Source organism: Serpula lacrymans, assembly GCF_000218685.1.
Source record: "Serpula lacrymans var. lacrymans S7.9 unplaced genomic scaffold SERLAscaffold_1, whole genome shotgun sequence".
Taxonomy (NCBI): domain Eukaryota; kingdom Fungi; phylum Basidiomycota; class Agaricomycetes; order Boletales; family Serpulaceae; genus Serpula; species Serpula lacrymans.
Window position 1 is genome coordinate 332590 of NW_006763290.1, and position 26738 is coordinate 359327.

Consider the following 26738-nt stretch of genomic DNA (forward strand, 5'->3'; position numbering starts at 1 on the left):
TCCTTCCATCTATGGAGGCTTTGTTCAGAGATGTCAAAGTTGTCACAGACATCGGCAGGGATAAGATTGTGTTCTAAAAGCCATAAAGCTCATTCTTTCATATTTTTGCTGATGGAGTGATAAACCATCTTTACAAGTTTTGAGACAGTATGTGCAGGTCAGTGTGACAAGGGAATCCTATATTACATAAGTAAAATTCCAAATGTCCGTGCAACAAAAAAAAACAAAAAGTTGGCATGGACATCCTTTTCCAAATACACTGTAAAGAGCTCACTCAATAGTTGCACAACATGTTGTGCTGCTCCGTGCGACTGGTCTTCTTTCGGCAGGAGCACCATCTCTAACAGGGTGGACCACAGCAAAGTTTGCCAGTTGGCTTGGGGTGTATTCTCAACACTAAAGTTTCAATAAATCTTGGCAAAATTAGGTGCTATCAGCATTGCCTCCGGTGCAAGGAGCGGAATGTGAAGTACGCATGTTCCCGAGAGGGTTACGCGTGGGAAGGACAAGCCACGTGGCTTTGGTCTCATTGGTTTTCTGTTCTACTACATCTCCCCTTTACTGTTCATTCTCTGACAAACGATGCCTCCACGAGGAAACGAAGGCTTGGATTTCACGCACATTCTCACCCATTATCTCTTTTTCTTTACTTCCATTATCTCAGTGGTATGTCATCCTTTTTTATTATATTTTTCTAGTCAACCACATCCTCCCTATAGCTCGCATGGTTCATTGCTTTCATTTCCCAAGCAATTGCGACTGCTCAGTGTATGTCCTTTCCATTTTCCCCCCCTCTTTCGCTTTCTTTGACCTTTCCAGCCAGTCAGTGAACGTTCTGTAGGCACGGGCTGGTTCGCCATATTCCTCCAGTTGTTTCTCATTCTCGGTGTCATGCACACCCTCGCAAGCGACTCGATAGGAATGCATCGCCTCCAGATATCTGTCTTCGGTGCAATCGCAACCGTTTTTGCTGTCGTCAGCGTAGATAACAGCATCTTCACGGGACACGCTGCTCTCGATGCAATGGCTGCTGGCTGGCTCATTCTAGCTATAGTAGACATCCTCTGGGTCCTCTACTTCACATCGGAGGAAGACTCTATTGTTCTTTACGTCTTCAACCTGATGGGCACGGGTGGCCTCACTCCTCCTTCACGCCGCCGGAGAACTCGACAGGCCTCAATGCACAACATGGGTAACAACGGTTATGCAACAAATTACTCCTCTGGTGGTGGAATTGGCCCTCACGATATCCCGTACGATACTCACAGTAAGATTGGTGGTATGGGTGGTGATCCAGGTGTTAGGAGCCAGAACAGCTTTGTCGGAGGCGCTAGCATGGATGGAGGCGCTCCGCGGAGTATGGGCCCTGTTGGTGGTGCACCGAGCGTGCATAGTATTCCTCCAGGCGGCCCGAGTTCAGTTAGTGGGGTAGATGCTAACTTGAGTCTCGGATCACCTCTCATGGGATCCGGCGCAGCAGGCGTTGGAGCTGGTGGCGGTGTTACAAGTGGTAGCCCAACGGCTGCAGACACTCAAACAACAGACTCGTACTCATATAAAGCGAAAGCTCTCTATGCGTGTAAGGATCATTTGATTATCGCACACGGGCAACGATACTTATATGTGCTTAGACACCGCATCACCCGATGATCCCAACGAAATATCCTTCGCCAAAGGTGAAATACTTGACATCGTCGACAAGCAAGGAAAGTGGTGGCAAGCAAGGAAAATTGATGGTACGGTAGGAAGTATGTACCTTCACATATTGTGATGATGCGAAAGTTAATTCCTCGCTTCGTCGCTTGTAGTTGCACCATCCAATTATCTGCAAATCATCTAATGGAAGTCCATTTCCGTATCTGTGTCTCCTTCTGCTTTTATACCAATGCTCTCGTGAACATTCATGTCTTATGTCCGTTCCACATTTACGAACATAACAGTTCATCTTTCATGACAGTATTCAGTTGTCCAGACTTTCACTTCCTTTTTATTTTCTCGCTGATTGGTGTTTTCTTATATTATCCATTTTCTTTCCATTTTCCAATGATATATACTTCTGCCTTTTGCTACATTATCTCGGTTCCATGCGATACCATCATTCAGGGTTTTAAAAACGCGACGACGTTACTAATATCTCGTAGTTGGTTTACGTACTCAGCAACACTCTGTCTCTATTACTAGGCCGTCGCAAAGCGCCGTCTCAAACCTTGCTTGATCTCAGCGGACTATGAATCAGAATCATGTTTATTATGCTACTGTTTTATTCAAATTTTGCTAGTGTTACATGAATGGAACGTGGTTCACTACGAGTGGATGTAGTGACTACTACTACTTCTTCAAGCGCAGTGAAGTCCATCCTTCGTTCTCATTTGACTGCTGTCATGAATGCAGTGCCCTTTAGCTGGGTGGACACTGCTTGTTATTTCACATCCTCCTTTCTGCCACAAAGCCAGTACAAGAAAACAAAGCATGCTTTATCGCTTATCTGGGACATATCACCCCCATGTCCCAACTAAATATGAGAGCACAAATTCCCCTTCATCATTAGTACCATTTGATTCAAGGGTAATTTGCAAGACAGCTATCTAATCAGCCCTCGTGATACAATGCCATTGTAACAACCAAAATTTTGATATTCTGGTGCACAACTCAGACAAAGCTATAAAGGTAGTGAGGGGAGTGGTTACCCTTTGGATAGGACCGAGTTAGTTGTGGGTAAACAACAGGAGGACTTGCTGAGGAGTCTCCTTGATCTATTGGGGTATATATACTACTACAGTTGATGGAGGCAGTGGCTGATGATGTCATGGGGCACAGCCCATGTGACCAGCTCCACTGTGTGAGAAACTTGTATCTAAAAATAGAAAAGGCAGCGCAGCGCGAGAAGTGGAGTTTGAACAATAATGGAAAGTGCCACTTGGCACACAGTGTGGAAACTACAAAATAAAGTTGAAGAGGAGAATGAAATTTAAAGGTCCAAAAATCGTGTTATCGTTACAGACATCCCCTTCATGCACCATCTGCTTGCATGAGGTTTTGTCTTTTAGAATGTGTAAGACATGGTTTGGGGCCGGGCATAAAGGATATCACATTGGAGCTTGTAACAAGAGGCATTCCATTTCACACTCTTCAGCAGGTGGAGTCCCCACCTGCAATTGTTCCTCCATATTGTGTGAACTTGGAATATTGCCAGGAAGGTTACAAACCTGACACCATTGACTATAGATGCTACGAGGATGTTCATGATAAAATCCTGTTGTATCATCATGGGCATGCATCATTGCTGGCAGGTGGGGTAGCATGGTGTCTTGCAATTGATGTCATTTCTCCAGAAGTGGTCTTAACAGGACCTTTGAGCAGTCCTCGGGAACCAAAAGAAATTTTTCAGGCTGTTGATGGTGGCTACTTTATTGATGACTGCTTGTTACAAGAAGAGCTTGACCTCATTTTGGGTGTCTACAGCATCTCTACTGGACATGGGCCTCAAACCTCCTAGTCATCCTGGTGGCCAAAGAATTTTACGTTCATGGGCAGCAGTCTAGATACAGGCATTTGGACATCCTCAGCAGAGAAATGGTTTCACACGTGTTTGGAGCATATTTTTTGTAACACAACTGAGTTGAGGGGCGCAAAACAGTGGAAGAATAGTCTTTTTTCCAGTCAATTCCAAGCTGCCCAGTGATGCAATGTTTTCTGAGCATACCTTAAAATTGCAGTACTTTTGAATGAAACTATAACCATCCCCAATATTGTAACAATCCTTACTGTGTTCAAGAACCAAGTCCTTTACTTGTTTCATTTTACAGGTTATTGGATTTTACATGAGATACAAAATGATGTTCAAGCACTTATTATTGCCATGGACAATATATATATCCGTCTTGTATTACTAGGCATGTAAGGAGAGATTTAATATGGGAGGGAAACAACTATCAGTATGCTTGTGCCGCTCTTGCCTTTGCTGATCACTGGGCTATAGAAAGTGACACACTCATGGCTTTTTTCTTGGCCGCAGGTATGATAATGTTTTGATGTCAACCAAAAACTTTGCTGCAACAAAAATTAGTGCATCACTAAGAAAAAAAAGGCCAAACTACGCACCAATAACAGATCGAGCAGGAGCCTGCTCAAACCAGCCCACTATATTATTTTAGAAGTCTTGATAATCAAAATCTCCATCCTTTGCACGCCAGGAACTGATGCTTGACAACACAAATTGAAGCTATTTGATATGGTTAGAATATGTGTGGGTGGGTAATACAAAAACTAGCCTGAACTGCTGTGTATGATATTAAACAGGGTGTAACCAATCTCATGCCAATCAAGGCTGCGACATGGCTGCATGTTGCCTTGTTACCTGAGGCTCATCTCCCTGTATTTTCCGTGGCTGGTGTATTATTGCTTGCAGTCACATCTCGCGCTGAAGTGGAAGACATAAAAATCATCTTATATGCCTAGAAACCTTTTATCAGTATCAAATAGACTTTGAAATTGCAAGACTTTAATAAAAAAGTAGACTGAAACAGGTCTTTCATGACGTCGCTGTGGTCAACTTGGTAATCTATGTCATAAAGGAAGGCTGGCCACAAATCAGCTGTCACCCAAAAATCTGGGCAATGGTCTCGTATATTTGTCTGAACACTACAAAAAGGCCTGGATTTAAAATATAAAAAGTAAACAGAACTAGACTCTTACCTCTCATAAGACCAGTCATATCCGACAGGACAAAGTAATTTGCCTGTCATGTTGTGTTTGAACCCTCTATTGTCCTTAGTATGTGAACTAAGAGGAGGGCTAATAAAGGGGAGAAGAGCCATCAACCAGGGAACAGTAGCATGTTTCAAGGCACCGGTGTTGTCCCCACAAGTGGCATCAGCTTCTTTATGCAACCAAAAATAAAAACAGTGAGATATGAAAAAAAAACATTAGATAGATAAAATACATCACTATATGTAACAACCAAGAGTTAGTTACTCTGGCGCACACAAGAACACACTATAAAGGTAGTGATGAGGGAGTGGTTACCCCTTAAGCTGCAGAGAGTTTGTTCGTATACAACAGGAGGACTCGCTGAGGAGTCTCCTTGATCTATTGGGGTATTTATACTAATACAGAGTTTTTGTACCTATGTACTGTACAGTTGATAAAAGCAGTGGCTGATGATGTCAGAGGGTGCAGCCCGTGTAACCAGCTCCACTGTGTGAGAGAGTTTGTGTTTAAAAGAAGAATAAAGGCAATGCTGCGTGAGAAGGTGGAGTTAGAACGAAAAAGGAAAGTGCTGCATGGCACAGAGTGTGAACTATAGTAAAAAGTTAAAGCGGAGAATAAAAATTAAAGGAAAGGTCCGAAAATTGTGTTATTGTAACACTATACATGATACTGAGCTGTTCTTGGTCTTTAAGAACCAGCTTTTCCTTGACCTCCTGCATGTAATAAACCAGTTCTGTGTAAGCTCTGAAAAGTCAGTCATTGCTTGTGATCTGTCAGCTAAAGTCAGAGTCATCGCTTGAGGAAACTTACTCTGCAGATTCAAACCCACCCTCAGCTTCATCATTATTGGTCTTGAAGGACCAACGGTCATTCTCCTGCACCAAGTCTCCAACATTATTGAACAATGTAACTAAACAGCATATTAACCTGCCTTTATTGATTCTTGATTCACTTTTCCTTAATAACAAAATTGATTAGCAGCTGATTATGAGAATGAGAGAGAAACTTACGAGCATTTTCTACAGTGGTGGTGACACCTAGAATCTTTTGGTTGCTCTTTGAGATCATCTATTTGTCTCTTCACTTGAGCATTTGCTGCACGTAGCTTGCGAGTCTCATTGGGAGTTTCTTTGGTATCAGGCATAGCTAGAAAGTACCAGGAGAAGAGCTGGTAAGCTGATAGGATCACTGTAGATTGAGTGGTTTATATACTCACCAGGAGGCTGAGTTTTGTTTGTAGAGTGGTCACATTTGTCACACTTTTTGCACCGACTTGCTAACCTGTTTTTAGCGCAATACTGTTGTTGAGTAGAAGAATAGCATCATGTGGCACTTACCATGTGCAGGATCTCACCAAACAGCAGATTGTCCCATCATTCCAAGTCATGGTCATAAACAATTTGGGTGATCTTTGAGCTGGCCACAGTTTAAACACAATAGAATCTGTAAGCGTAAGTGTAAGTTTAACCAGCAAAAAACATTGTCACAATGTTTCTCAACATCAACGATGATCAGATGTACCAGAAAACTTACAATTATGATTTTGATACGGTACACAATGGTACAGCCAACAACACCTTGGCAGGTGTGATGCCATGATAGATTACCTTGCAGTAGTCTTTGTTACAAAGTGTATAACGGGGATGGGAGCATAGGTAAACAAGGGACTAGATGGTGGAAGAGTGGGCAAGGTTTTTTGCTGGAGAGTGCGCTAGTCATGCTTAGTAGCAGTAAATTGAGGGTTTGTGGTAGCGGTGATGTTATGATACACAATTTTTGGACCTTTAAATTTCATTCTCCTCTTTAACTTTCTTTTGTAGTTTTCACACACTGTGCCATGCGGCACTTTCTATTTTTTTGTTCAAACTCCACCTTTCTTGCGCTGCACTGCTTTTCTTTATTCTTAGCTACAAGTCTCTCACACAGTGGAGCTGGTCACATGGGCTGTGCCCTATGACATCATCAGCCACTGCCTTCATCAACTGTATAGTACACATGTACAAATAGTCTATAGATGTATATAAACCCCAATAGATCAAGGAGGATCCTCAGTGAGTCCTCCTGTTGTTTACCCACAACTAACTCGGTCCTATCTCAAAGGGTAACCACTCCCACTAACTTCACTACTGCTTGTCTGAGTTGTGCGCCAGAGTATACAAACTCTTCATTGTTACAGGCAAGGTATGAGTCACACACAATGTCACACTCATGTGGGACTCAGATTTAGACAGCTGTCTGATGTATTTTATTCAACAACCAATATATATATGAGTGCGGCCAGATGGCCGTGTGGTGTGCCTACAGAGAATTGACCCATCCATCATTTTCTCCTTCACCATATTCCAGACTTAAGTCAAGGTTGTCATTGAGAGATCCATCTGAGCTAACTTTACTATCACTTCTTCGAGCTCGTTGCCCTCATCCCTGGGAGCATCAACTTTTATGCCATCATCAGAGTTTTTATCTGGATCTTGCACTCTTCCTTCAGTTACCCAGCCCTCAGCTGGATGTTAGCCAGCATGGCCGTGCTGGCCAACTCCACTGCATATAAACCTCATAAACATATCACGGTCAGCAAATCTGGATAAAAAGATATCAGTAGTCAAAATTTAGATATTTGCTAGGGCTTACATATTAACGTAGTATGTTGACCAATCTGACTCTTCCCCATGACTACGACCAGCTAATGAACCAGCTCTTATTAGTTCTGTTGTCCTGCCCTCAGCAAAACATGGGATGAGGTGGCAACCTCTAATAACCTCCAATGGATCTAAGAATCCAAATATGCATGGGTCGTGAGCAGGAAAAAATCCAACTTTGGGCAGCTTGCCGGCTTGCAGGCCAGATGGATGTTCATTGATGACCCCAAACCAGTGTACCCATAAAAATTGCATCTCGTGTATTGAATCACTATTCCCAACATGAACAAGTTGAGCATGGAAGATGCCCATTATTCATGCAAACTAAAATGGTTTGTTATCTTTTTTGGACTCGCAGGCAAGCACAATCACATTGCTCTGCCTCTTTGGATTCATAATAACTTGGTCTCGTCTTATGTTGTACGTAGTGTTATTGATTTTAATTAGCTTTGAAGAATAGAGGCAGTTGTCCAGGATATACACAGTATTGTGTTGCTCATTTGTGAACCCATATTCATTGTAGTCCAATCCCATAAGGCAATACAAGAAGTGACCTTTGAGTTTACGGATAAAATCCTGGAAAAGCATCAGGCCAGAGTTGTTTGCAAGGAAAATTTGAAATACCGTAATTGCAGGGCTGTCTGGGTACTGGTGTAACAAAGCAGCATTTTCAATCGGATGATTACACAAATCAGATATATGATGATGCAATTTGACCAGCGTAGAACAGAGGGGTCTGCCTCAGCGAAGGGTACATGATGATAATGACTCCCCCCTACGATGTCTTCCCCAGATGATGCAGATATTCACTAAAGTAAAGCTCTCCGCCGCTCATGCCTTTTAAGTTGCTTGGCGACCCTATTTTTGTTGGTGAGAGCATAGAGTGCTTTTATAAACCTATGAGCAAGTTCACCCTAAAGTGTCGACAAAGTAGTGGTGAGTGAAGATTTTGCATATTCCACAATTGAAGAGCTGTAGTTTGCAAGGGCATAAAATTTGTAAGTACTGAGATTGAAGGCCTTGGATTTTGGTTCAGCTTTTGGAGCTGGCATTTTGATGCAGATAGGCTGCCCTTTCCTTGGGAAGTTCCTTAGTATTGAAAGCTGGGCAGACCGTGTTTCAAAAGCTTCTCAACTCTCGCCCAAGATCCTGACAGTTTCCTTTAACATCTCTAACATTGTGTTGGTATGGATTTGGAGCTTTGCAAAAGCATGCCATTGGGCAAAACGGAAAAGAAGGATGATAATGATTTGATCATATTCAGGAGGGAATAGACCTTCAGATGCTGGGATAGAGCACTGAGAAACATAAAAATAAAAGGTATATAACAGCGCAGTGGAGTCTGGGACGGACAAGCTTTTACAAACTTGACACACTTGCAACAAGTCTTCAAAGTCTCTAGTGGCCAATTTTTTCATTTCAGAAGCATTATCATGAAACTTGCGAATTGTGTTTCAGCCAAAGGTAGGAATCTGGCAAAATCTATAAAGTTCTCAAAAAAAGCCATAAATCAAATGAATAATACAATAGAAAAAATACCTGGCATCCAATTCTGAAACACAAGAGCCTCTTGGAGAGACACTATACAAAAAATGTATCAAGTGAGTAAAAACAGCCTTCCACGTACAGAGCTCACACTTGTGCATCAAGTCAACTACGAGCATAGAAAAGACACTGAACCCAAAGGAATTATGTTTTTTGCCAAACACTTTCTATAGACAATGAAGCAATCTTGCAAATGTAATTTTTGGGACATTTACCAGTGTTAGCGCAAGTAATTCCTTCTCCAGAAGCCATTTGATGGCAGCTCCATCAATTGGCGTGTGTTCACAATAAATATACTCCCTTGCTCTTACCACTTTATCAATTATATACATGTGCACCTGTTGAATGCAATCTGCAATATCTGCAAGCAGCCCTAAATTATGTATAGACTTCATTGACACAAAGCAGCAAGGGCAAGGGTGCAATCCTTTGTCTCGAATGGTGGCCAAAAGAACTCTGGGAAGAATTACTGAGCATGGAAATATGATGAAATAAGGATAAAGAAGATACCAACTTCTCCTGATAATTGGCAGAATACATAAATATTTGAGGATACACTCCACAAAAGATCCCGTTTATATATTTAATCACAATGCTATGTTAATAAGCTGCTAGAAATTCAGCATCAAGAAGAATATCCCAGACACCCTGGAATAGCTTACGCCAACAATGTGCAAGGAGTCTATTCCACATAGTCTTTGAAATATTCCCAAGTTTGCTGGTGAAGAATCACTGGATAGTGTCAGGAAGCTTGTTTTATAGTCAATAAAGGTACTTCCTAATAGACAATGGTTACACTTACCGAAGGAATATACACTATGTGATGGCACACACCAGAGTTAGGCTGCACACAAATATACTTGGAAAGGTTGCCGAAGTATATATATACTGGTAGATCTGTGATGAAGTCAATGGATAGGTTCTTGAATGATTCTGTAGTCTTTGGGCCCAAAATTGGTTGGATGGGTATTTTAATTGGATTACTAATCACCTTGCTTTGTTGGCATATTGCACATCCTGTGACATAATCTTTGATCATCTGTGTTATACCTGGCCAATAGTAATGTCTTGTTACTAATTGGGTTGTTTTTAGTTGTCCTGAGTGTCCAGCTGTTACTGAATCGTGTTGTTGTTGAATACATGCTTTTCTCTCGGTTCCTGTGGGAATGTAATGGCAACCTTTGTAAAACACATTATCATTTTTCATGGTCCAATCCTTGGGGTCCGAGCACATTGGTAATGTGATTCTTTCATGTAAACTAGTTTGTATACGTGTGAAAAATGGGTCGGTGTTTGCTACTGCAGCAAAAAACAGTTTTTGGGAGTAGTGGTGTGTCTTGTTCTTCGTCTTCTGTATATAAATCTGATCTTCTGGAAAGATTGTCCGGAATTGTCATTTGTGTTCCGGGTACATGTTTCAGGGTATAATTGTACTGTGAGAGTAGAAGTTGCCAGCACATTTGCTGTGGTGTCAATTTTCTGGCTTCTTGCCAATACATGAGATTTCTGTGGTCGGTTAATATCTCTACCGTGTGGGCACTGCCTAGGATGTAATGTTTCCATTCTTCTAGTCCTCTGATGACGGCAAGCAGTTCCTTGTTGTATATTTGGTAGTTCTTTTTGGCTGGTGATAACAATTTGGAGAAGGCATATGGATGCCATACTCCATTGTCATTGGGTTGGTTTAACACTGCTCTAGTTGTGTGTTTGGATGTGTCTGCCGCAATTTTTGATGGTTTATTTGGGTCTGGTATCTGGGTAACCGGCAATTTGCTAAAACAGTGTTTCAGTAGCGTAAATGTGTCTTCTTCGGCTTTTGTCCAATTCCAAGTTTTCCCTTTTTCTAGTAGGGCGTTGAGTGGTTTTGCAAGTGCTGAGTAGTGACCAATGAATTTGCGGTAGAAGTTGCCAAATCCAAGGAACTTTTGAACCTCATTGATATTAGTCGGTGTAGGCCAATTTTGGATTTCTGCCAGTTTTACTGGGTCCATTTGTACCTGGTTGTGATGGACAATCATGCCAAGATATTCTATTTTGGCCACATCAAACGTGCATTTTTCTAGTTTTAGGTATAGGTCATTTTTGCGTAGGCGTTGTAATACCCATTTCATCCGTAGAATGTGTTTTTCTGGTCCCTTGCTGAATATGAGCATATCATCCATGTATATGATAAGCCATCCTTCATTTATCATATCTGCGAAGAAGTCATTCATCATGTGTTAGAAGGTGGCCGGGGAGTTGCACATGCTGAAGAACATGACTGTGGGTTTGAAGAGTCCTTTTCTGGCTCTGAACACTGCTTTCCATTTGTCTCCTTGCTTTATCCTGACATTTTTATATCCCCAACGTAGATCTAATTTTGTGAAATGTGAAGCTCCACAGAGTTTGTCTATCAGGTTGGGGATCATGGGCAGTGGGTAGGGATCTCAGATCGTTTGTTTATTGAGCTGTTGGTAGTCCTGGCATGGTCGTGCACATCCATCACCTCTTCAACTTTGAACTTTCCTTCCCCTTCCTGGTGTTAGAATATACTGTTAGAATATACTCTGACATACCAATACTCCATAGGATAATACCTCTGATCTGTAAGCCAGCCCAGCATGCAGCAGCTATACTATGTAAGATGTCTGTGGTTGCATGTCATGTATATTGTATAACTTTGGCCATATAGCTCAATTGGTAGAGCAGCTGGCATGTATCCATAAGGTTCCAGGTTCAATCCCTGGTCTGGTCAATATCCAATTTTATCACCTGAGTCACTACAACCAGTCACGGCCAGTCTACATTTTATGGAGGCAAGGACTGAATGTGGGAACTAGAAGCCCATCTGGACAATTCTGGCAATGCTGTTCACAAATTTTATTCTAAGAGTTCCTCAGCTTCTAGGAAGTTTAGAGGCATATATTCAAATCTTTTCAATTCTCTTTTTCAACCTATGCCCAAAAAATTTACTACTGCCACCAGAATTCAGTTGAGCCTGAAATTTGAGCCTTAGAAGGGGGGTAGTATTATGATACACAATTTTTGGACCTTAAACTTTCACTCTCCTACTTACTTCTTTCTTCTTTTGGACCTTTATGCCAGGCAGCATTTTCCATTTTATTTCAAACTCCACTTATACTTTCACTTTCTTGTGCTGTGCAGCTTCCTTACAGTGACTCCAAAAACCCTTTCCATATTGACTAAAAATGTCATATATGAAGCACACCATCTAATTAACCAATCTATGTGAAACTCAGCTGCTGCCCAAGAGGCTATAGAAACGACTTTATTATTTACCTATGTGAAACTACAATAGATGTTAGTTTAAGGTGATCTCTAATAAATGTAATGTAACATACCTCAGCCGCTGCCCAAGAGGCTATAGAAACAACTGAGGTATTTCTATACTAAGCCCCCTACTACTTATAGTTGGAGGTGCTACTCGCTACAGTATAATGACTCCTAGGAGAACAATGGTGACTCCATGGAGTGGTGGCTATGCTCCATGGAGAACAATGGCTGAAGGGAGTTTATGCACTCCTTCCATCACCCTCCATGCTTGTTGTAGTTGTGCACCAGAGTATAAAAACTTTAGTTGTTACACATGCCATCTGAAGCCGAAGCTCAGTTGTGGCACCACCTGTGGTTATTGAAACCAAAGGTGGGCTCCCCCCAAAAGGCCTGTCATTCAGAAAAGACTAGGCCAAGTGGCCCAAACATTTATTTGTTCTGACACTACTGGTGGGCACTTGCTGAAGTGGAGCTAGCGGGTTTTGATTGATCACTTGGTGCATGATTGCCTATTCCAGTCATCAAATCACAACTTCAGCATTGTTCAAACTGGTAAGCACCTGGAATTGTAGAAATTAACTCATTGACATTTTGTATAAAGACATCACAGCATGTTCAGCATGGGATCTGGCCAGATCTGGCCATCTTTCCCCCAAATTTTGCACTTTTGGAGGTACTGAGCCTGGTGTCAGGTTTATGTTGGAAGTATAGGGAACGCACAAGCGTAGTACAGCGTGGTGTAGAGGAGTGGCGCAGGCGCCAAATCCGGAAAGTACAGTAGTTGGGGTGGCCCGTGCACCCAATATACCGCATCATATTTTTTGGTTCCTTCACTTATATATGCTGTTACTGCCTCCATATTTTTGATTTTGAAGGGCCGAAATGTTGCCTTGAAATTCAAAATTTTGCATGCAATTTTCGAAAATTTCCTTATGGTGAAGTGTTTTTTTTTGCGAATACTTTTTGCTAAGACCAAAATGTTGAGTGAAGTGGAGTTTTCTACTGCGTTTTAAAAGAAACTGAAATTTCGGAGTTCTCATTGCAAGTATATCAGTAGGATCTACTGCACTACTCAGATAAGGATATTTGACCCATATAACTCGGATATCCTGATAGTCGTGTAAGTCAAGAGATATTCATCGCTTTGCGGTTCATCCACATCATATAGGGCTCCCTAGAAAAATCGTGTCCTGCTGTAGGCTTGGTTCTTCTGCTACGTCGCGCCTCTGGAGCTTTCGCGCTCATACTCAAATCCTGGGATAAAATTTGAGGCAATTATAAAAGGAAGCCAGATGGGCGTATTGATTCGCTCACCGCTATACGTTTCCGCATACCAGGAACTATGTGGTTCCACCATTTCATAAGACTATTCTTTAAAGCTAGCTCGCGAATACCCTTGGGATTTAGCCAGGCCACAAAATCGTCAAGCTAGGGACAGAGATGATCTAGGACAATGTCAATTCAGCTGGTGATGAGAACTGACCTCCTCAATATTGACGTAAACAGCCCATTCCCCAACACCTAATATACCTTTCTCCCCTTCTTCTTCTGTCCTTCTGGCATCTAGTCCACTGACCCTGCGTTTATCCAACATCTCTGCATCGGAAATACTTGGACCCTGAACAAATATTCTACCAGTCCCATATTGAACCACACCTCCACTACCAAGAAGTGACGCTGAGCCCACACCATCAAACCACCAAATCCGATTGTAGAAACGGTCTCTACCCAACGGTTTAACTCTAATTGCCCCCAATAGCTTTCTGAAATCTCTTTCAATGCCTTCAAGCCTCCGTTCAAGCTTATTGACTTCTTCGTCCAAGCGGCGGTGCTCTGCCAAAGATTGTTTAGTAGATGCCACTTTAGCTCTAGCGAGCTCCCTCTGCTTCGCCATTGCTTGAATGCGATCTTGCCGGTAATGGGCCTTATCACGGAATACAGCCATTGGGCGGCCCGCTCCGGGTGTGGTTTCGAAGTCATTATCTGACGGAATATCGGACAAGTCGCTGGAGTCTTGAAAGGAATAGTCTCCGCCGGGGGTTGTTGCAGAATCATCTTTTACTTCAGTTTGATGGACGAGCGTACTCATCTCCTCTACACTACGTAAAGTTCATGAGCATCCATCTTATGAGCAATTCATAGCACTTACTATTGTTTCTTCATCCGATTCACCTCAATCTTTTCCTTCCTCAAGGCTGTGAGCTGTTCCTCACAAGAGTCCATATGCGCATGTATAGCCTTACTAGAAATCGCCATGTTGCACAGAAAAGCCAAGATAGCAATCCTGTCAGTTGCTGGCAGAGCATAGTAAAGTTGCCCAGGAGATAACTGGATAGTCACCGTCGACGGACTTGGTCTACAGCTCACAGAAGAAGAGCGTTGTTCATGAGCCTGTTCTTGACCAAAGAATAAATGAGTCAGGACTCCTCTTAAACGAGGAAATGTTTCCAAAGTTGCGTGCTACATAATTTGTGGTCAAGAACAATGCAGAGAAACTTTTAATACTCTCGCGTACATCTTTCAGGCACCCCACAAGGGCATCTTCCCAACCCACTCTAAGATCTGCGTGCCGTAGGGGTACCCTCTCCCAATTATTGCCCACGTCTGCCATGGCGGCAATTAGCTGCTTGAGGGAGACACCAAGGACTGGTTCTTGTGCACCAGAATGTTCTTCCGTGTGCAACAAGGACAGCACAGCACTATGTCGGGTAAATGATACGGATCGCAAATTATATATCAGTGTTGAATGAATCTCTGCGAGGAGCTGACATGGCGCATCAGCAGCAGTGTGCTCCATTGCATGTTCAAATTCATCCATCGTGAAGGTGGATAGATGCAGGGGTTGACTAAAAGACAAGCGAGTTGTACCTTTTTCATGCACAAATTTGCAAGAGCTTACCCAAAAACGACCAGAAAGTTCCACACCATTAGAAAGGCACCAAAATTATTCTGGTCATCACCAAATGGGAGTGCTACGCGACTAGGAACGGGCTTCACTAACTTTGCGCCGGTCTTCTTTTCCTTGTCGGAAAGCCATATATCGAGATCTTCCGTTGGATATCGCATTGGCTTCTTCTTCTTCTTCTCCGCAGCGAGGCGTTCCGTATCTTCCTTGACTTTTTGCTGCTTCTCTATTTTTTCTAACGCTTCTCTTTCCCTTTGTTCAGCAACTGCGGCGATGGTTTTTGCTGGGACAGTATCAAACCTACAGAAACTAGATAAAAAAGTTCCTGAAGCTCACCTCTCTCGCCTGGGCCTCCTATGGATTTCCTCTGCTTCTTGACAGGCGAACCCTCCTTACCTTCCCAAAATTTCTTTCTCTTGTCAATTTCTCCTTTCTTGATATCTTGAACTCCCCTACGTGTCTCTTCGGTCATGGTGGAAGCAAGGCCATATCGCTTGGCAATCTCCAACTTGACAACCCAGGGAGAAGCAACGGCAGGATCACGGTCCACGCAGTCACGAATGAAACGACGCAGGATAGATTTCGAGAAAGCAAGACGATCTCGACTGAAATCTCTAATTAACGAAATGGGGCACTGTTCTTCGATAGTGATTCATACCTCATGCTAGTGCACTGTACATCAACCAGATTCCCACTTGGGTTAACTTGAGCTCTTGCCTGGACCTTGCCTTTCTCATAGCACTTTTCGTAGCGGTCTTCCAGGATTTGAACTTGGTAGAGATATTTCAAAGGGTCGTCCTTAACGAGTGCTTCTTTGAAAGGAATCCTGAGGTCTCCTCCAGTTGCATGCACAGTTAAGGCTTCCTCTTTAACAGAAGGGAGTAGAGGCGATGAAGTGGAAGTCGACCGATTAGTCGCGGAAGTTGGGGGGAAAACCTTGACAACCTTGGCATACAATCTACGCCATCTCAATTAGATTCAGCCTGCAACAGATCATGAAAAGATTAACTTGTCGCCTCGTGTTTCTACATATAGCTCTGGATCCCACTGGTTAGTGTAGTGGCAAAGACATAAAATCACTCACTCTCATCAATGAAATAACGATCTTTGAACCTGTTGTATACAGCTTCCACAAGATGGTCCAAGCGACCCATAACCTCTGTAATGTAGTAAGCTTACAGATAGCCTCACCATGTGCATGTGATTAAGTAACGTACGCCATTGAACAGCTTTCAAGACAGCTGGTTTTAAGGGTTCGGGGAATCGGGAGTGCATGGTTCGCGCCTCCAGCTGCTCACTATCTACCGCTTGGAAATAATCAAGTCCGCTCTTCCCCGTTACTTCACATTGGAATTGCTTGAGTTTGTAGAAGGACATCCGCGAAGCATATGCTCTAAGACAGGTTATAAAGCAAGATAAAGTGGCGGATAACGTAGATGATACCCTTGTGAAACGTACTCGTAGCTTTCAAATATTTCACCTGTCTGCTGGAGAAAGTAGACTTCATGATCAGGATTGGTCTTTGCACCCTGCATCACAGCGTCCGAGGGTTGCATGAGAACGACACGTTTACGTCGACACGTTGGCATGGTGAAAAACAGATGCTCTTGGAGGCAATTGGCTTACAGCAGTGGCATGGATATGGTTTACTATGAGTCTGTCTAATCCCAGTACAAAAACTTTGAGCTCGTACCGGAGAGGTTGGGCGATGGAGAAACCCGACAACCCACGTTTTCAAACACACTTCACGATGAATATAAAAGCGTGGCAACCGAAGACAGTTCGGAGTTTACGAGGTCCAGCCCGTGGCTCTGCCACTGGTGCGATGTTTTTGTGATATGATAAATAATAATAATAATAATAATAATAATAATACTGTTAAGTGATCAAAATGTCAAGTCAGTGAACTTATGCTGTCTGTAATGTATGTTAAGTCTTTGAATCCTATGATGCATGTTTGACTTGCAGTTCTGTCATTGAATGTCCTTATAAGCCTGCCCTAAACTTGTGCACAGTATGCTGTTTCTATCACTGCCAAAATGCTCTTTGATTCCATATCTGGTTAGCTTGGTATTATCACTCCTAACAATGCTACCAACCACCCCTCACACCTCAACATACAGACCCCTGCCGTCACCACTTCACCAAGTCCACTTCCGTCTCGGAAACTAACACAGATTAAATATTTTCAAACTACTTTAATACAGTAAATGTGATGAAAAAAAAACATGTATATATATTGCCTCAATTGTCATATAGTGCCATAATGTTTCAATATTTACTCGTCTTACAATTGTTCACAACTGCAATTATCTGCACCCCACCAACATTAAGTCTTTGCCGCTTTTCCTTCGCCATCTCATTTCAAATTACAAGTTTGCTTCACAGACTTGCTGAATCAATATTCAGTGTTTTTTTATATGCCAGTCCTCCCCTTGGGTCAGGCTAAAATCACCATCATACCCGTTGGTGAAGACTCCTGTGCTAATGCACACACCTGGCTATGCACTCTGCACAATCCGGTTCTCGGTAATATTTCTCACTTGTCTCCCTATATTACTTTAATTCAACCTTCTTTCTCAGAAGCTCGCTTTCCTTGGCAAGATTTATGAGCAATTTGCTTCCAGACTGACTTTAACAATCCTAAAAGAGAAGTAATACCTTCTGTATTTCTACCTAAAACTCCTCACTCACGCTTGTCATAGCCTTTCCTTTTCACAGATGTGTATAATGCACACATAGCTTTTAAGGATAAATCCTTTATGAACATCTATCCTGTGCACCATTTAAAAGAAGGTGATTTGGTGTTAATAAAGGTTCATATCAAACACTACAAGCCCAAATCAGCATCTCCCTCCTCAGGTTTTACTGCAGATGCAAGGCAATCAACTACTTGGACCACCTGGAATGTTCAGCCTGAATTACAAGTCTTATCTCTCTTACACACCACATTGAATACATTTGTAATATAATAACTTCTATATTAAAACTAGGTGTTACTGAATAAACTTCCACATCATTGTTCTCCTAAATTGCATTTAACTCCTATAACCACCTTTCTCTAAAATTGTGACTACCCAACGACACACGATATCTTCTATTTATTAGATGACCTGGAAGCATTACATCCAGGGATAGGCTTTCTCCATACATATCAATCATGTAAGGAACAAAAACCTTGTTGGATCCTATGCAGAAAAGTATTCTTTTGACCTCATTATATGTCATCCACACTAACTCAGTGTCTAGCAGCTGCGCAATGCCAGGTAACAACACCATGTGTACTTGTCTTCACATCACACTTGCTTTGTCATACATCCAACTTCTATAATGCAACCATCATTTGCTCGTGATAAGCTCCTGGAAAACATTGTCTCTTTCCCCCTGGAAAGCAGGGTGGATGATCCTGCTGTGCTTCTTGAGATGTCCAAAGCATTTGGAGGTGTTAAAATCACCAATCTAGGCCATGTTTATGATCATGATCCTGCGGTGAATGACTGGTATTACTAAGTATACGGTGAACCTCCATTATTAGCATCTGCCAATGACAGATGGAAAAATGATGTTCCCAACTTACTTTTCATGCATCAACTGTCCTCTCTACCACTTAGAGGTTCCATTTTTGTCATGAAAAAATGGGTCACTGGAAAACCCCACTTGTATAGAGCACTCCACATTTGAGGCCAAAACTCTAGCACATACCATCTGATGATACTATAAAAGTGGCTCTTCCCCCAAATCTGAGAGCCATACTCACCTCCTTATTTGCTCCCTATCAAACTTACTTGAACTTTCTCCATGTCTCTCAAAGCACTTCATATCATCTTCACAATGCCTTCCAAACAATATATGTGATCCTTTGGCAATGGAGTGTCCCCTCAGTTTCACTGTCAAAAACAGCTCACCATTGTAAAATTCAATCCCCTCAATCTGTCCTCCAAGCCACACAATGACCAGCTTTCCCGTCCTACACTCACAATGGATAGCTGGTGTTCCCATTGGAGTCAATGGTCCTGGTCCCCAAAAGACCTCCTCATGTGACACTCCACTATAACCCTTGTTCTCTACAAAAATTGAGTTTTCTACTATTAAGGACAGTAGCTACTCACTTTTCAGATATTGTTGTTGAATGATGCATCTTTCCCTATCATTGAAAATTGTCTTTAATAAATGTAAAATTCTAATACATTTATTCTTCTCCACATTTTGAACATTTCCAGTAATCACATGTCCCTTTACTAAGCTGCAACTCCTGGTACCAGGGATGCCCATAGGGCTATTTATGATAGAGGCTGAGCAGAGTGATGGGGAGGATAAAGAAGAAGAGCTGCCTGTTTGCAAGAGGTTGAGAAGGTCAGAGGCTGAAGTTGACCTTAATGATAATAAAGAAGAAATGATGGATTCTTTGAGGCAACAAGGTGCATCAGTATAACTTCTTATGGAACTATCAAAGGAAAAGTAGCCCTTGTTTCCTAAAGAGCATGCAACATCTGTAACACCTGCAAGGCCTCTGACACCTCAGTCTGACACTGACCAATAATGATGACAACATAATCTTTCCATTACTCTAATAACAGATAATTTGTCAAGAGGCCATTATATCCTTCTTCAAGGAGAATTGTGGTGCAACACCATCAGCTACTTTATCAAGAGACTCCAAGGCTAGTTCTCCATATCATAGAGTCTCTCTAATAATACAATGTCCTACAGGTGACAATGTCTAGCTTTAGCCCAAGGACATGCACAGCTATGGGTATTACTTGCTACCTCTAATGTCTTTCTCTCACTTGATGAATGTGATCAGCTTGTATAGACTACATTAAAGGAAGCAGTGAAGTTCTCTATATCACAACACAATGGGATCCGCACCCGTGTACAGTGATTCATAAGATATATGTAGCATAGTAAAATGGCTGCTGAATAACATAATAGGTATTTTCATCTTTGGTGATCTGGATATTAGAGTGAATATTACTCTTTATTATAAGTTGAAGCTAAAATTGGATCTGCTATTTGTAGAGCCAAATATATGATAAAAAAGCCATTTTGTCATCATATCTTCAAGATCCTTCTCTAAATGTAATGGTTTCACAAGAAGGGTGAAAAAATCCTTTGCCCCTGCTAACTTTAGTGTCACTGTATATTCATTCTTTTTATTTTTTCATCATGTTCTAATCTCTTATTCTCAGGTTGAAATTTGTCTTCATGAACTTGCTACAGGCATTAGAAAAATCCTAAATTTTTCTGATCAAGTTTACAGGGATAGGTATCAGTGCTGCCCTCAAATTCTTAAGCTAACACTGATATTTTATCAAGTATCAATATTATCTAGCTGGGTTAGAAGAATTCCAGAAGAAGGCTCTAAGATTGATGGAAAAAAATGTGTTTATCTTTTACCTTCTTTATATGATTGATTAGAGGGTTAGATCAGGTGAAAAGATTGATTTTGCAGCTTTAGAGGATTCTGTAGAATAGTTGGATATTTATATTTCATCTCATTTTTATTATAGAATGACAAAATTGGATAAACCCGGTCTCTGCCGAAGCAGCCATTGTTCTCCATGGAGCATAGCCACCACTCCATGGAGTCACCATTGTTCTCCTAGGAGCACAATTGTACTCCTAGGAGTCATTATACTAGTAGCGAGTAGCACCTCCAACTATAAGTAGTAGGGGGTTTAGTATAGGAATACCTCAGTCGTTTCTATAGCCTTTCGGGCAGTGGCTGAGGTATGTTATATTACATTTATTAGAGATCACCTTAAACTAACATCTATTGTAGTTTCACTTAGGTAAATAATAAAGTTGTTTCTATAGCCTCTCGGGCAGCGGCTGAGTTTCACTTAGTTTTATTATAGAAATCAATATAATGTTCATATCACATGGATAATTATTTCTGTGAAATTTTTACACAAACATTAAAGGCACAACAAGCTATAATTAACTGTATGGGATGTGTTTACTATTATAACTGATAAAATAAATGGCTCCAGGGCTTTCATAGCTGGTAAAGCTAGATGGCTAACTATATAGTATTATAATAGGGATGTCATAGAGGGAAAAAAAGTGGGCAGAGGTCAGATTGATGGTATATGATGAAGGCAATGTGGAAAGAGCAAATGACATGGTGGTAACAGTGATAGCAGTGATAGGCCTTCAAGTTGAGGTTATAACCAATAAGGACACACCCAGTAGACCACTCAAAAGCCTTAGGGTTGTGTCAATGTTGAATAAGAATAAAAGCACAGGCACCAATTTTCCATAAGTGAGAATGGGGTTTCGGGAGTAGATCGGGAAAAGGAGCAAACAGTAAGATAGTTTTCTGTGAGAATAAATTCATCCCACAATGAGGGTGGGGCATTGCAAGTGTGACACATAGCGTGCTCCTTGTTTGTTTGTAAGCTTGCAGTGGAGTCATTTCACATGACTATTGTGAGCTGAAGTGTGGGCTAAAGGTATCCTTTGCTATCTTGCTTCTCATAGCCCTCATAGGCTTTCTTAACCATTGTTATCACTTCATATTGCAGATCAGAGACTGGGTAGTACTCCCAGCTAGCCAGCACAATGGGTAAGGACTAGTAGCCGAGATCTCGCCAACCAGCTCCAAGTCCCATCAGTGCCTGGAAATATTAAGATATACTTTAGTCAGGATCATACCTCATCATGAGGATATGGTTTCTGAACATGCCATGTTATTAGTACATTTTCTCACCTGCTGATTAATCCCTTAAGTCATATGATAGCTGTTCTTTTTCTTATTGGATAGTTTTGTCCTCAGACCACTTTTCCTTTTATTCTATTTCTGGTCTGAGAGATAGAAAATTAGCTATAAAAACCCTACATACTCATGTATTGTTCTTTATATTTTTATCACTTGAATAACCCGCTTCACTCCTCATCAGAACCCCTTGAGTTTATTCTCAGTCCTCCACTTGCTATAATCTTTAGCATCTGTTGACCTCAAACTCCCTGCAAGTACAGTCTGAGACAGGTGTTGTTTTGGCTATAGTTTAATGTTGCCTCACAGGGTGGTACAGGATGACAGGTTTGCTTCTCAAGAATATAGCTGTCACATTTGATTTCCTTGTAGGGAAAGGAGACTGGCATACCTGTGCTGTGCCATAGTGGACATAGTGCAATAGTTGGCCAAGGCAATAATGCCACACTTCCAGTGTTGCGGAGAAAGCAAAATTGATGATTTGAGTGTAAAGGTGACACTTCAAAGCTTGTGAGCAGTCAGAGTGCTGTTGGAATGGCAAAACCATTAAAAGCATTAACCCAACAGTGAGTGGCTTCAAAATAAGTAGTTTCACAAATAGATATGCCTGGTGCACACACAGAGATGAAGCAAACAGAAGCCAAAGGGATATACAGAACATCACAAAAAGTAAAACAGGCACTATGGCCCATATAAAGTTTGACAGAACCAATGCCGGGTGCAACATGGACAACCCACCAACACCAGGTACACCACAATTCACAATGTGATGCAGAGAGAAGAAGTTTAATAATTTGGTGAAGATGTGCACAGAAACACCTGTATTAAGAAAATAATAGGCATAGCGTCAGGATTGAGAATAATGGTGGGGTCAACGTCACCAGGGACAGCTAACAGTGCTGTAGCCGGGTTAGGTGGGTGATCCCAGTGGACACTGGTCATTAATGGCTCATCAAATGCTAAGTATCCATTGAATTCCATCATGTCCATGTTGTTTGTCATACCAACTGTGGCTGATTTGGTCAGTACCGGAGTGTTGGTAGAATCAATAGGAATAGTGGATGTGGATAACTTGGTGATGGTGTGTGACTATTATGTAGTGTCAAAAGGCTTGCCATCCTTATTCTTTGCATGCTTGATGGCTTTCTGAGTGGAAACCTCATCCTTCTTACCAGCCAGTGGTCCACCATCTTGAAAGCACTCATTGAGAAAATGTCAGGTACATTTACAGTTGGAGCAAACCATTTGTGAGCAAGCAGGCTTGATGGTGATAAGGGCTGTATTGTTGGAAGGGGTATAATTCCAAAGCACAGCTTGTTCTAGGTCAAGTTATCATTAAATGTTGGCTGTAGTGAACAAATTGAAGTTTTTTGATAGTTCAGATGACACAAAGTTGCAGATGCATACAAATTCACCTAACAGTGCATGGAGTATCCTGATGGTAAGGGAATTCTCTTGGTCAGGTATTCCAATGGCAAAAATCTGTTGAGCTAAACCAGTCAGGTGCTTGTCTTTGTTACAACAGTATTTTTGGTATCTATTTTTGCTTTTATTTTATTTTATTTTACTTTTATATTTCAGACTTTTACTTCTGGAAGTCACACAATTGGTACACATTACCTACAGTAACTGGTGTCTAGACTCAACACATAACTGGTTATGTGCTACAACATCATATATTTTTCTTGCTCAGTGATGACATCATATAGAATACAATAGAATACCACAGAACATTTACCTCCATTTATATTAACTGTATAGTACCACATGTATTTAGGTATATATACCCTTGTAATAGACAGTGACTCCTTAGCAAGTCCTCCTGTTGTATACCAACAACATACTTGTTCCTACTACCTTGAATCTACTAACTCTATCTTCCCTTCATCAATACTCTTTGAGTTACTGTGTGTGCACCAGAGTCTACAAACTTTGGGTACTGTTACAGTCTTAGAGTATTGGACGTCAGAAAACTCTTGTATGAAAATGATCTGAGACACAGGACCAACCTACTTGTGATGAGCAACCAGAACATCCCAGGCTTCAGCTGTAGATAAATAATTCTGCAGGAAGCCAATAATGGCTCAGTTGTTTGCCAACCAATTGGCTGTACTAGAGGGACCATCAGCAGCACTTGGGCAAATGATGGAGCTGTTGATGTATCCGCCAAGCAAGCTCATGTCAAGGACTTCCAGGACAGACTGTTTTTGTTTCCACTCGAGCCAACTATCCTTAGTCTTATCCAACATCACAATATTTCTCTAACATCTGATATGATTTGCCCTGAGCTGAGATGTTAGCATTATTGATTGTGGAGCCTTTAGCCATTTTCTGGTAGAGATATTGATATGAGCAAAAATAAGTGATAGAATATGGGGGGGAAAAGTTTGATTGTATGCTTGTACTTGATATGGCCTGTATTTATCTACCCAGGGAATAGTATATGACATTAAGGTTTTAGAAATTAATGATGGTAGTGATTATCTGTTTCTTTTGGGAGATTATTGTGTCAAAAAAGGAGGTGACATCAATAACCCTCAGTTATATGGATGATGCTAGACGTTGCAAACACACTTATGTGGGCATATGGTTTTAGGGAGAAGGAACCTGATTTTTTAGGAGGTGTAAACAATAATGTGGGGAAAATATAAGAAAGGCATACCCTCAGTTGTACACAGAACAACTGAGGGGATTGAATAGGTGAAAATATAATCTATATATGAGAATGAACAAATCATGTGTGGTTGGAATATCTTATGTATTGCAAACCTAAACTGTACACTCCAACAAGGTGAAGGTGTACACCACCCAGAACACTTCAAAGGTATTCCTTTGCCACTGCTTACAATAGTCAATGCAACAGTGAGTTTAATAACTTTTATAATTCTTGTGTAGCTTACTATACTATTGAGATTGAGTATTTATTGCATGGTTGTATCAATGGCAGCAAATCCACACAAGAGTTTTCAGAGAGTGCCATCAAATCAAGGTAAGTTTTTGTTTACATTTTTTATGCCATACTTTGGTGTATTCTATTCTAAGGTGGGACTACTACCTTAAGAAGCTCTCAATTCTCCAGGACAGAAGCCCAACATAGATGATGAGAACAAGGGATGAACTATATCAGGATATTTTGTGAGTACTAATATCAAATCTTATTTCCTTGCTAATTGTCACAATGGGAATCAGTCTTCTTTACCTTGGGAAAGATAAAAAGAGCATCATCAATAACTCTGGGATTGATTTTAATGCCCTGGAAAATACTTCAAACAATAATGCTCCTTCTGTCTAGAAGTAGCTAGCAATTATCATAATTAAAGTATTATAATTATCTGGTCACACCTTTCTGAAAGATATAAGAGCCATAAATGCTACCATGATATTCCGAGTACTATAGGTGTTTTTACAAATCACAATGCTACTATATAAGCCTATTTGGACTATAGTGGGCTATATAGTACTATTATGCTTCAATAGATATTGGGGTTTCTATGACAGCTATATATGCAATTATAGTACTACAGATTGCTACTTTTTCTTTCCTGATATAGTGTCTCTACTATATGATACTATAAGAGCAATCATAGTAATGCATATGTTATATAGGACTATATGTTAGTTTTGGTGATTCTGCACCTTTGTGCTACCTATATATTTTCATTCCTTTCTCTATCTATTCTTCTATCATTCACTATTGATTGTGTTCTCTATTATTTCGCCTTTGTGGCTGCTTTGTTTACCTTTGTTTACAAAACTTCGGACAGTATTGCAGAGTCTAATGCTTCCTATTCTCTAGTTACTCACATTGGACTCTAGGTACTGTATACCTGTCATACTCTCTAATAATAAAGTTACTCACATTGGACTCTAGTTCCAGTCCCTGATTGCTCTCAGCAAGTGGCTAGACACTTCCTTCAAGCTTTGTTCTTAATACTATATTAGCCTGGATAATAAACCTAAGTGAAACTCAGCCGCTGCCCGAGAGGCTATAGAAACAACTTTATTATTTACCTAAGTGAAACTACAATAGATGTTAGTTTAAGGTGATCTCTAATAAATGTAATATAACATACCTCAGCCGCTGCCCGAAAGGCTATAGAAACGACTGAGGTATTCCTATACTAAACCCCCTACTACTTATAGTTGGAGGTGCTACTCGCTACTAGTATAATGACTCCTAGGAGTACAATTGTGCTCCTAGGAGAACAATGGTGACTCCATGGAGTGGTGGCTATGCTCCATGGAGAACAATGGCTGCTTCGGCAGAGACCGGGTTTATCCAGTTTTGTCACTATATAATAGTGGCTACTGTTTTTGAAGTAACTATAGTGCTATAAATGCTATGACTGCTATAGGTGCTATCACTAGGGGCAAAATCCTATGCTTTGTGGGAAAATATCTGAAAAACACCCAAAAAATAGAGATTTTGCTTTTTAGTATGTTTCTCCAAACAATATCAGAGATATTGATAAAAATAAATGTTTAATGTTGCCTTAAGAAATAGTGGGGGAAACATAGTACAAAATATTAGGTATTGCCCCCAATGTATGAGTGTCTCTTAGAGCGCTATCAATGCTATGGCTACAATTTGAGTCTTTATTTACACATATATACTGAAGAAAGGGTGAACACTGGTCATGTTTATGCCAAACTCAGATCTCTACTCTAGACAAAGTTGATGGTGATGATGATGAAGTTAAACCTGAGGAAGAGATTAAGAGGCTGGTACCTCCAGAGTACCATAATTTCTGGAACATCAGAAAAACATGACTTAGATATAAATGCAATAAATTGCAAATATATGCTATAATAGCAAAAATATCTCTTATATCCATAAGTGTGATTCTTGCACAGTCTCTTACTCTAAACTGCATAAATATCAATAAATATCATCTTTATTGATATTTGCATAGTTTAGAGTATTGCTATATCATCAAGAGTGGTTTAT

At 41.0% G+C, this 26738-nt stretch overlaps 5 protein-coding genes across 5 annotated transcripts; 1 reads left to right on the forward strand and 4 right to left on the reverse strand.

Annotated features, from left to right (window-relative positions):
- Positions 1–561: 561 nt before the first annotated feature.
- Positions 562–2265, forward strand: SERLADRAFT_454496 (uncharacterized protein; the record flags this gene model as incomplete). Its single annotated transcript, XM_007312008.1, has 5 exons — positions 562–666; positions 720–768; positions 824–1579; positions 1632–1748; positions 1809–2265. The coding sequence occupies 5 exons, from the start codon at positions 583–585 to the stop codon at positions 1838–1840; spliced, it is 1038 nt and encodes a 345-aa protein (XP_007312070.1).
- A 746-nt stretch (positions 2266–3011) lies between these two features.
- On the reverse strand, positions 3012–3477 carry SERLADRAFT_454502 (uncharacterized protein; the record flags this gene model as incomplete). Its single annotated transcript, XM_007312009.1, has 1 exon — positions 3012–3477. The coding sequence occupies one exon, from the start codon at positions 3272–3274 to the stop codon at positions 3044–3046; it is 231 nt and encodes a 76-aa protein (XP_007312071.1).
- A 1113-nt stretch (positions 3478–4590) lies between these two features.
- Positions 4591–5854, reverse strand: SERLADRAFT_404475 (uncharacterized protein; the record flags this gene model as incomplete). Its single annotated transcript, XM_007312010.1, has 5 exons — positions 4591–4609; positions 4696–4794; positions 5374–5454; positions 5521–5667; positions 5721–5854. The coding sequence occupies 5 exons, from the start codon at positions 5852–5854 to the stop codon at positions 4591–4593; spliced, it is 480 nt and encodes a 159-aa protein (XP_007312072.1).
- Positions 5855–13158: 7304 nt separating this feature from the next.
- On the reverse strand, positions 13159–16731 carry SERLADRAFT_444288 (uncharacterized protein; the record flags this gene model as incomplete). Its single annotated transcript, XM_007312011.1, has 12 exons — positions 13159–13421; positions 13482–13595; positions 13651–14266; positions 14317–14627; positions 14683–15013; positions 15067–15355; positions 15409–15677; positions 15731–16030; positions 16082–16109; positions 16157–16231; positions 16290–16465; positions 16531–16731. The coding sequence occupies 12 exons, from the start codon at positions 16659–16661 to the stop codon at positions 13293–13295; spliced, it is 2769 nt and encodes a 922-aa protein (XP_007312073.1).
- A 5845-nt stretch (positions 16732–22576) lies between these two features.
- On the reverse strand, positions 22577–22995 carry SERLADRAFT_431661 (uncharacterized protein; the record flags this gene model as incomplete). The annotated part of the gene is made up of 2 exons (XM_007312012.1): positions 22577–22879; positions 22963–22995. 2 exons carry the CDS (start codon positions 22993–22995, stop codon positions 22577–22579), a joined length of 336 nt encoding a protein of 111 aa, XP_007312074.1.
- Positions 22996–26738: the final 3743 nt, after the last annotated feature.